The sequence below is a fragment of the Cricetulus griseus genome, chromosome 3, assembly GCF_003668045.3.
Source record: "Cricetulus griseus strain 17A/GY chromosome 3, alternate assembly CriGri-PICRH-1.0, whole genome shotgun sequence".
NCBI classification, from domain to species: Eukaryota; Metazoa; Chordata; class Mammalia; order Rodentia; family Cricetidae; genus Cricetulus; species Cricetulus griseus.
This window is the reverse complement of record NC_048596.1, coordinates 47412708-47424062: the sequence shown is the minus strand read 5'-3', so window position 1 is coordinate 47424062 and position 11355 is coordinate 47412708. Positions and strand designations below refer to the sequence as shown.

The 11355-nt window shown below is 37.0% G+C and overlaps 1 protein-coding gene and 1 pseudogene across 1 annotated transcript; one reads left to right on the top strand and one right to left on the bottom strand.

Moving 5' to 3' along the window:
- Positions 1-869, bottom strand: LOC100762466 (annotated as a pseudogene).
- An 8793-nt stretch (positions 870-9662) lies between these two features.
- On the top strand, positions 9663-10601 carry LOC100762752 (olfactory receptor 5B3-like). Its single transcript, XM_027406789.1, has one exon. It carries the CDS (start codon positions 9663-9665, stop codon positions 10599-10601), a length of 939 nt encoding a protein of 312 aa, XP_027262590.1.
- The last annotated feature ends 754 nt before the right edge of the window (positions 10602-11355 follow it).

The window sequence follows — 11355 nt, the reverse complement described above, 5'->3', positions numbered from 1 at the left end:
TCAGTCTTCTTTCTTGGCATGCCTCTTAGAAGAGCCTGAATCCTCTGTGGTGGGCTTGGACACTGACGAGGCAGTGCCATTGGAAGACAGTTTCGATTGCGGTTTCTTTTCACTCAGTGAAAACTGCTGCTGCCAGCCAAACACCATCCGGTTCAAGGTGTCCTCAAAGGGAGCAAGAGTCACAGTGGTATCCTTTGTTATCATCATGGTCTTCTTTATGGCCACGAGAAACATGGTATAAAGGAACATGAGATCATGCTTTGTCATTGCCAGATGATTGGTGTGCTGTAAAGTGAAGATGATTGACCCCAGCAGTGTTACCTTGGAAGGGAATGACAACTTCACCCACTCATCACCTAAAAGGAGGTTTCCAATCTCCTTTTAGCAACTCTACATAAGATGTGACAATAACACCACCTGCCCCTCGGGCCCATCCAACAGCTATCATGACTATCCAGCCATTTCTGTAATAGCTATTAGCATGTGTGACTCCATACTATTTTCCAAGTTCTGGTCAACTTCCTTCATTCCCACAGCCAGAAGTTGAATAGGTAGATATGAATAGCCCTGGGAAACTAGGTCATGAGGGCAAAAAAATACAATATACCAGATTGAAGAAGCCAGTAAAATATTAGTGTGGTTTCTAAGAAACTTCAACGGAGGCTCTGCAAGCACTATACAGGATAAAATTCCTCCACCAAAGCAATGGAACATTGCACTCAACCACTGGACAGGAGATTATTCCACGCCACTGCCGCTGGATGCTGATTCAGCGCCATCACCGACACCAGGTAGTGGGCAATGTCAAAAAAGGGGAACATGGACGTGCTGGAGAAGGTCAGGGTCATCTCATCCCCCAGGTATTCCATGGCGACAACAGACCCCACTGGCCCGAGCAGCCACGGCTGCTGGTTCCCCTCCCACGGCGGAGTTCCAGCAGCATTTATTATTGATAGTTTAATTTTTACTTTGGATATAATGGTGAAAAAGCTACATATTACTTATTAACTTCATTGACATTCTAGGAATCCAGTTTCAGAAGATGCATAATTAAATTGCACTGAATATTCTGATTGCATATTTTAATGAAAGATGTACTCTTTTGTTATTTCCTGTGAATTAGTACTTCTACTTGATGATGATCTTTCATGTGGTCAATATGTTCACATTTTGCTTTTCAGTAGGACACCTTGACAGAGAACATACAAATGGAATAGAAATTTAAAATTCAATATTTTTATCTATTTCTAAATAGTCTAGACTGTTGTAATAAAAGAGTGATAATATGTATGTTCCTTTATGAAAGAGCTAGCTATTTCTTTTCTACGTCGGTTTATTTGCATTCTGTCTTATCACGTCTTCAGTCTTATCATTGCTTGCTCTATATTGTTACAAGTATGATCATGCCTCAGTACCATTGAGAAAGTATCTCATTCCTTTCAGGACTTTGCTTAAATGGTACTGTGTCAAAGAATCCTGCTGTCACCACCTTCATGGATGAATTGTGCTCAGCTCACTGCCTAAGTGTCCTGCCCTTGAATGTCATTCTCAATAGTTTTATTATAATTCACAGACTATGTATTCACATTATCAATACTTACTAATCTTTATCATGTGGAATATAAATTTTATTAGAGTAGAAAATATTTTGTTTCAATATAATTTTCAAATATTTTTCTACTTTCACAAACACACACATGCCCATACATAGATGAATCTCATACACTCATGCACATGTATGTGTGACAGAAAGTGATGGGATGAATTACATAATAGCTTAAAATAACCTGTTATGTATGTATAAAATGCTAGAAGAAACCTTTTGTGTATGGCTAACACATACTGATAAAAATTGTGATACTTTATTATGTCAGAAGTCTTTGCCAGTATAGCTTCTCCATAAATAACTGATAAATGAGTAGCATACATCGGAAATTTAGTTTAACCCATACATTGATCATTGTATCATGTGTTATGATAGTGAATCACACATAATAATTCCCAACTGCAGCTACATTCAGCCTATTTCAAGAGACATTCCAAATTTCCTGTCCTACTGAAACATTATTTTGTACCATCTCACTAAGTTTCCACTTGTTACTTCTATTCCTAATTATGTCCTGGAATTCCCTTTATCAAGTAGAACATCAAACCCTCTAAAAAGTTTTACTAAGAATTGATGTCTAATTCAGTGGCATGTAGCATATTGCTTAAATAAAATCTTACATATCATTAATATGTTACATATATCATGTAAATAATTGATATGTGTATTTGAGAAATGCCACAACTGAGTAAAATATTCCAACTGACATCAGAATACTTACCCTTACACCAATGGATTATTGTGGCTCTAACTCCTCATAAAGAAGCTTCTTTTTGAAGCAGAGGCTTTTAGAGGTGACTACAACTAGTCTAAGTGCAAATAAGTGACTGTGAAGGGCTCATTTCCAAAAGGGACACATTTAACAACCCTACTTTCTTTGGAAGGTGTTTATTGATATGTTTTTAATTCAAAAACAAAACCTCACAGTTGTACATCTATGAATAGTACTAACTGGCCTCAGATAATAAAATTTTAAAAAAGGAAATGGCATGAAAGCAGCACCTTTGTTACATCAACAACAATGCTGCTCAACTAGACCCAAACAAATGGCAATATCAATACAAATGCTATGTCAAAAGGGGAAAAAATCTCATCTCCAAGGCAAGGTCTACAGGCAACTAAGGACTGAGAGAGGGAGAATTAGCTTATATACAGATGAGACCCCTAATTGGTTATTAAACTGGTCAGACCTGAAATTAGATAAACAAAAGCCACACTAAATGGACTCAGAATCATTTATGTATATATGAAAGAAATGAGCAATTTGCCTAGGTAAGGGTGGATTGTGGGAGGAATTGGATCCTGGTGGGGAAAATGCAATGTAAGTAAATATTATTTTTTTAATTAAAATTGATATGTATTAGGGAAATATACAGAAATATACATGTTAGCTAGGGCTTGCAGGATTTTGGAGGGAGGTGTCGAGTGGATACGATCAAATTAAATTGACTAAATATAGGAAAGTTTCAAATTTTTGAAGTGAATTTCAACATACAAAATGAAAGACATTTATTTAAAATCTTGTAGAGTCATGGGAGATGACTTTGTAGGACTCCTAGCAGTAGAATGGGGTCTGTCACTGAGGCTATGGCAGGGTTTTGGGAGCCTATGCCTCACCCTAGTTTGCATTGCCAAGGCTTAATATGATCGGAGGAGCTTAGTGCTACCTCAACTTGCTGTACCATGCTCTGATAACACCCATGGGAGGACTGCCCATTTCTGAACAAAAACGAGGAGGAGTAGATTTGAAGTGAGGGAGAGAGGAGGTTTGGGAGATGGAATGGGGAGAAAGAAGGGAGGGGAAATGGGGTATAATAATAAATGAGTAGATTTAGTTAATTTAAAAAACGTAATTCAGTGAAGCACAGTCACCATAATTTTATTTTTTTTTGTTTTAAATAATATATGCTACTAAGTTTTGGAGCCTGGCAACTCTGACTTTTCAGGGTTGGACCTTCATTAGTACCCATGAGAATTCATGATTCATTTACATCTAAAAGCTATATGCAGAGTTCAAGGGAAACTGGCAGAGCAATCACTGACAAAAGGAAGACTTAAAGATATCTCTCTAGCTCTGAGACAACAGTATGACATTTTACACTGTGTTAAGAGTGTTTGAATGAATGCCACTTAAGTATGGTTGCCAAGTTTCCTAAGTAGCATACCTTTCTCAAGTAGAAGTGCAGTCTAAAACAATTATCCTATTGGTTTCCATATCTTTCACTCACAAGATTGGACTGGTTTTATTATCCTCAGCAATATAGCCAGAAGTGAAAATGGTAATCTTATTCCTTACCTCATTTTCTCTTCCACATTTGACATCAGGAGAAACAAGGCACATTATGTTTGACAAAAACTTAACAAGTATCATTCATGATGTGATGGTTTATCTGTATTATGACATAGCACCTTAAATGATAAAATGTATAGACAAGAGGTATTTATTTCTCAGATGTAGAAGCTTGGGTGTTCAAATTCAAATTGCTAACAACTTGGTGATATTAAGTTATGTGAGTGTACCTTCTCTGTTGGACATTGTTTTTTGCTCTATTTCCTCATGATAGAAAGCAAATATATAGAAGCTGCTAAGTTCTTGATACAATAAAGCACTAGGGAAAGCTTGGCAGATTCCATGACAGGTGAGGGTAACCAAGGAGGAGGACAAACATGCCAGGCAGACAGAGCGTAGTGAGAAGTTTTGTTAGGAAGGGAATGGGGTGGGGAGAGGAAAGAGAAAAGAGGTAAAGAACCATAGAGACACACAGAGAGAAAGAAGACAGAAGAGAAGAGGGAGACATGAAAAGTCCTGTTCCCCAGGGGAACAGCAAGAAAGAGAGTGGGAAAGAGAGTAGAGTAAGTGGGCAGGGGTCTTTTAAAGGCTTCCTTTGCACCTGAATGCAGACTAGTAATCGTGGAAACGTTGGTTGATCAGGTTGCTGCCTGAATGTGTTATGCCAGGTGGCAGGGCAGGCTAGCATAATGCCAACTTCACAACTTTCTTATTTCAACTCTGAGTTCAGTCAGAAGTACTCTCCATAGGCACATGGGTACATACAGTTTTAATTGCTTCTTTCCTAGAAAGGAGATTGGAGTTGCTGGTATTCCCATAAAAGAAATCTCTAGGGACATCCAAGTCTACACAGTGTTTCTTGCTCTTCATACATTAGCTTCTTAAATAAAACATGCTTGATGTCATGTTTCCAAAGTGTTCATCTATGCATTTGAATGGGATTCACTGTTATCTCTTTCATTGCCACCTCATGACTGAAGATGTCCAGTCAGACTTCATGCATGGTTAAGGAAAAACACTCAAAGGTAAAAAAAGATATATTGACAGACTTTTAATTGGTATAATATCACGTAGACCTGTCATGTTTTTCTTAATTCACAATTGATAAATTTTGTGCGATATGCAATTTTAATACTTTGGTTTTGTAAGTAAGGCAAGTGTGTGGCTCTTCCTTGAAAGAGGAATACTTTATAGAGTTTAAGAAGTATTATGCATATTATTCCTCTTTCCTCAGTTTTTCAGTGTCTCAGACATCATGTTCAGTCGCTACCTTAGAAAGATCTGTGTGACCAGCATTGTGTGGCTGACTTGATGATCTCATACCTACTGTTGGAGTCATCTTTCTTTCTTTCAAATAACTGATGGCCTTACATATTGCATAACTATTGTCAGTGAGACTTGAAACTTAAGTAAAGTAAATTGTGCAGTAAACCTTACTGTGAATGATATTAAAAGAGAAAGGGGTGATGAAAACAGTTTCTTAAAAAAAAAACTAATTGGGTTTATAGTATGAATGTAAAAAAGTTACGTTTTAGGGAATTTAGGTATTCTCTTAACACATCATGTCTATGAATCTTGCAAGAAAAATTACACACTGAATATCTGTGAATTTTATCTATTTCCTATTTATTTTACTATTATTGCAGAAAAAGGCATGCAAAAAACAAGAGAATAAACTGATCTTTTTGAAATTTCAAAAATACTGTATGATTCTCTATATACATTTTAAGTTTCTCTAAAATTATATACAGATGACCATGACATTAAAATAGTGTGGAAAATATAGGTTAATGCAGATATTAGTCTAAAAATACCTTGAATATTTCTAAGAAATAACTTTAGAAAAACTGGTAACTTCTTACATGTTTATAGCCTAGAATTAATAGTAATAATACCTAATTGTAAACCCTGGTGCAAATCTTTTATTATTGTAGACTACAGTATTTTCTGAAACTAGTCTCAAATAATAAGTTTATACCCTAAAATATTCAGAATTTCAGGAGATTTATGGTGGGGAATAAGTGTTAAGTGTTTGTCTTAGGTAGATATACTTTCAAAGGCTTCAATTCAAGCAAAAATATCTGCCCTTTTTGCAACCATTTTGAAAGCTGAGGCACATGTCTAGCTTCATACTAGGAATTGAAGACTAGCCTAACTGGGAAAATAAACCTCAGTACCCAAGGAAACAAAACAAATATACAAGTTGAAACATTGTTATTATGACAGCCACATCATATCAAATGATTTTATAAAGTAGAAGGCACTTGTAAAAAATCTGTGAGGGACAGAGAGAACCATAAACTGTCAATTTTATTTTGGTATTGGTGTCTTTGTCATACTGTAACAGGATGGCAGAAAGAATAAGTTGATGGAAAAAGACATTCACCAAATGAAAATATGCTTTTAGAATAAGAATTCAAGGAAGACTGGGTCCTGGGTAATTGTAGGAGCAGCAATCAGTGTTTTCAGAGGAAGCAGGAGCACCTGGAGAGCATAACTACTCAGTGGTGCTTTTGCAGGAGGAAAGACAACATGAGGAGGGACTGGTCAATATCATCTGAGGTGAAGCCCTGCTTCCCAGTGTCCATGAACAACAAATCAGCACAAACCAGAAGATCACTCTCCTATCCAAACAACGCATGAAAGCTCACAATCCCTGGATGTGATTAATATCAACATTTTACTGTCTTTTTGTCTTCTCACAGAAATATCCCAAGTTGGTCTGATTAATTTGTTTACTTTTCAGGGGTCAGGCAGGTTAGTAAGGAGTAATGAATCCTACACAGTGAATGGACCAAAGCTCTCTGTGTGATGCAGCTTATGATTATCTGCCTGCAGCTATCAGAGCTGCATCAAGCTGAAGTGACTACTGTCACCTGAGTTATCCCAACATATCTACTGCACATAGAGATATACTACATCTGTTACCTAGATATCCAGCATCCCCTGTTCATCTCTTATTCTCATTAGTAAAATACTTTAGAAATAAACTCAGAATGATGTTTGAGAATAATTTTATTAGAGTTTGAGAGAAACACAGGTAAGTTTCAAAGCTAGCAGGTTCTGTAGTCAGGAGAAGGAGAAAGGGGAGAGAGAAAGTCATATATTTTGAGTTATGCCTATGAAATGTTCTCTGTTCAGCAAGGATGGTTTTTAAACTGCTCCATTAAGGAAGAGGAGGAGGGATTCACAAAAGAATGAGAAATCACACACTTTCTGAATATGTATGCTTAGAACAGTGTCCAAAATACAGATAAAGAAAATGGACAATGAACTTAGTGGCAAGCCAAAATACTTATTTTATAGGACACTTTATTCCTGGCCCCTGTGCTCTGTGGCAAAAGACTCTAAAAGAAATGTGTGCTTAGAAATAGAACTCTGTTACTCAAACAATGTTGAGTTCTTGCCAAGGCAGCCATGTAATTATGTTTAATATTGTTTTCAATTTAATTAAAATTCTGGTCGAATGCTAGTACTTGAGCATCAGTAAGGTTAAATAAAATCATAGACTGAAAGCACAGACTACAATCTCATATTTTAGTAATATGTATAAATTATTCAATTTCATTTTTAAAATTTTTCTCCTCCCCTTTTACCCTCTCCCCTTCCTACTTCTCTCCTCTCTCCCTCCGTGCTCCCAATTTGCTCAGGATTTCTTGTCCCCCTCCCCTTCTTCTGAGGACCATGCATTATTCCTTCTTTCCTAGTTTCTCTGGTGGTGTGGATTATAGACTGGTAGTCCTCTCCTCCATGGGTAATATCCATATATGAGTGAGGACATACCCGACTTGTTTTTCTGTGATTGTGTTTGTCACTCAGGATGGTTTCTTCCACTTCCATTCATTTGCCTGCGAATTTCAAGATTTCTTTGTTTTTTTTTTTGTTTTTTTTTTCTGTTGAGTAATACTTCATTGTTTAAATGTACCACATTTTCTCCAACCATTTTTGGTTGAGGGGCATCTAGGTTGCTTCCAGGTTCTGGATATTACAAATAATGTTACCATGAGCATAACTGAACATATGCCCTTGTTGCATGAATGTGCATTCTTTGGGTATATGCATGCCTAATGGAGGAATTGTTGGATCTTGAGGTAGACTGATTCCCATTTTACTGAGAAACAACCATACTGATTTCCAAAGTTGCCTTACAAGTTTACACTCCCACCAGCAATGGAGGAGAATTCCTCTTTTTCCACATCCTCTCCAGCATAGACTGTCATTGGTGTTTTTGATTTTAGCCATTCTGGCCAGTGTAAGATGGAATCTGAGAATGGTTTTGAGTTTTATTTCACTGATGGCTAAGGGTGTTTAACACTTACTTAAGTGTCTTTCAGGCATTTTTGGATTCCTGTATTGGGAATTCTCTATTTAGTTCTGCACCACATTTTTAAATTGGATTATTTGGTGTTTTGGTGGCTAGCTTTTAGTGTTCATTGTATATTTTGGAAATCAGCCCTCTGTCGTATGTGGGATTGGTAAAGATCTTTTCCCCTTCTGTGGACTTCCATTTTGTCTTGATGTGTGCTTTGCCTTATCAGTTTCAGGAGGTCCCATTTATTAAGTGTCTATCTCAATGTCTGTGCTACTGGTGTTAAGTTCAGGAAGCAGTCTCCTGAACTTAGTCAATTAGTTCAAGGGTATCTCCAACTTTTCTTCTAAGAGGTTCAGTGTGGCTGCATTTATGTTGAGATCTTTAATCCATTTAAACTTAAGTTTTGTACATGGTGATAGATATTGATCTATCTGCAATCTTCTACATGTCTGCATACAGTTTTGCCAGCAAAATTTGTTGAAGGATCTCTCTTTTGTTTCATTGTATAACTTTACCTACCTTGTCAAAATTCAGGTGTTCATAGGTGTGTGGGTTAATATCAGGGTTTTCAATTAGATTCTAATGGGAAACATGCCTATTTTTGTTCCAATATCAAGCTATTTTCAGGACTATGGCTCTATGATAGAGCTTAAAGTTAGGGATGCTAATCCCACCACAAGTTGCTCCATTGTATAAGGTTATTTTGGCTATCCTGGGTGTTTTTTTTTTTTGTTCCATATAACTTTAGTATTGTTCTTTCAAGGTCTGCGAAGAATTGTGTTGGGATTTTGATAGGGATTGCATTGAAAGTGTAGATTGCTTTTAGCAGAATTGCTCTTTTTAATGTTAATCCTAGCTATACAGGAGCTTGGGAAATCTTTCCATTATTGGGTATCTTCTTTAAATTCTTTCTTTAAAGACCCAATGTTCTTTCAATACAGGACTTTCGCTTGTTTGGTTAGCATTACCCCAAGATATTTTATGTTGTTAGTTGCTATTGTAAAGTCTGATGTTTCTCTGGTTACTATCCAGTAAAGCAAGTCATAATGTCATTCAAAGGATTCACAGAGTAGTCATCTAAAGTGCACGTCTAGAGCAGACCTTGAAAAGTAACCAACACAGATTGTGAGATATAAGTAGTCAGATGTAAATTTGGAGACACATTCCTTTTACAAATATTAAATAATCCCCATCTATTTATGACTATACAGAATACAAAATTATAAACCTTGGTAGACTCCCATTCATAATTTCCAAAATCTATTATATGTAACTGTCTATATACATAGAACATCAGATTCAATTTGGGAAAAGTTCCATTTTCCAGACAATCTCATTGTACAGATTCTTTGATCAAAAGGCACATGTATTCATTTATGCTTTTCTATTTTAGTTCATCTTCTTCATCATCATGTTCCTCCTTTTCCCTGGTTGTGGGCCATCATGATTGAAAGATGACACAGATGAACAACAGGACAGAAGTGACACACTTTCTTCTGCTGGGACTCACTGATGAACCAGGACTACAGATTCCCCTTTTCATCACCTTCCTGCTCATCTACACCATCACCCTAGTGGGAAACCTGGGGATGATCCTCCTTATTGTGCTGGACTCAAGACTTCATACACCTATGTACTTTTTCCTAGGCAATCTGTCCTTTGTTGATTTTTGTTATTCCTCAGCTGTCACCCCCACAGTCATGACTGGCCTTCTTATAGGAGACAAGGTCATTTCCTACAATGACTGTGCTACTCAGATGTTCTTTTTTGTAGCCTTTGCTACTGTTGAGAGTTATCTCCTGGCCTCAATGGCCTATGATCGATACACAGCAGTGTGTAAGCCACTATACTATGCTACCACTATGACTAGAAGTGTGTATGTGTGTCTTTCTATATGTTCCTATTTCTGTGGTTTCCTGAATGCCTCCATTCAAATTGGGGACACTTTCAGTCTTTCTTTCTGTGGGGCTCATGTGATTCACCACTTTTTTTGTGATATTCCTGCAGTCATGGTTCTCTCTTGCTCTGATAGACATGTTAGTGAGTTGGTTCTTATTTATGTAGCAAGCTTCAATGTCTTTGTTGCTCTCTTAGTTATCTGGATATCGTACATATTCATTTTTGTCACTATCCTAAAGATGAAGTCAAGTGCTGGATATCTAAAGGCTGTATCCACATGTGCCTCACACTTCACTGCAGTGTCTATTTTCTATGGGACAATTATATTCATGTACTTACAGCCCACCTCTAGTCACTCCATGGACACAGACAAAATGACATCTGTGTTTTACACCATGGTCATTCCCATGCTGAACCCTCTGGTCTACAGCTTGAGGAACAAAGAAGTGAAGTGTGCATTCAAAAAGATAGTTTGGGATGCAAAGTTTTCATGACTTGACTTCTCACTTCAGGGACTCATGATACTTGGATTCATTCTTTGTGATATTTTCTCGTCCCTGAGTTACATTTAAACTCCACCTTTAGTGAAAGTCCAGGGAATACTTTTTACAGAAAGAAACAAACAGAAAATTATTTTTTGAAAAATGTACCTAAATTATGGCGTGTAAAACATGAGGCATTGCCTACACAAACCTCAAATCAGGATATTGACGGATTTACTCATTTTCTTCATCTTGCCTTAGTATGTTGAAATTAGATCACACAAGTGTAGAGAGAAGCTTGTGAACAATAGACATGCATATGGGCAACTTAAGAAGAAAGACACTCATGGACATGAGTAATTTTTAATTTAAATTGTATGGCTGCTGTGGAGGTTGATATCATCTGTCCATTTCACTGGATTTAGATTAACCCAGGTAAACATGTGAGATTTGCCTATTTGTGCCTGCAAGGGTTTCTCTAAAAATATCTTCTACTTATAACAGTGAATTTATAATGATTTGCCATCATCTATATTTGTTGACAGCATCTCATTCATTGTAGGTTCTCCTGAATAGAACAGAAGCCTGTGAAAGAACCAGTTCTTCCTCTCACTGTCTCTGTATGTGGTCCTGTTCCTTTCCCTTGTCTTCTCTCCCATCTTGTTTCCCCATCCTCTGCTATCCCCCTTCTCTTACCTACCTTCTTTCTTTCCTCCTTCCCCTTTCTTCCATCTTATATATATTATATAATATCTTTTCTTAGTCT

Excerpts from the sequence above, each read along its gene's own strand:
- LOC100762752 (XM_027406789.1), top strand. The coding sequence starts at position 9,663 with ATGACACAGATGAACAACAGGACAGAAGTGACACACTTTCTTCTGCTG.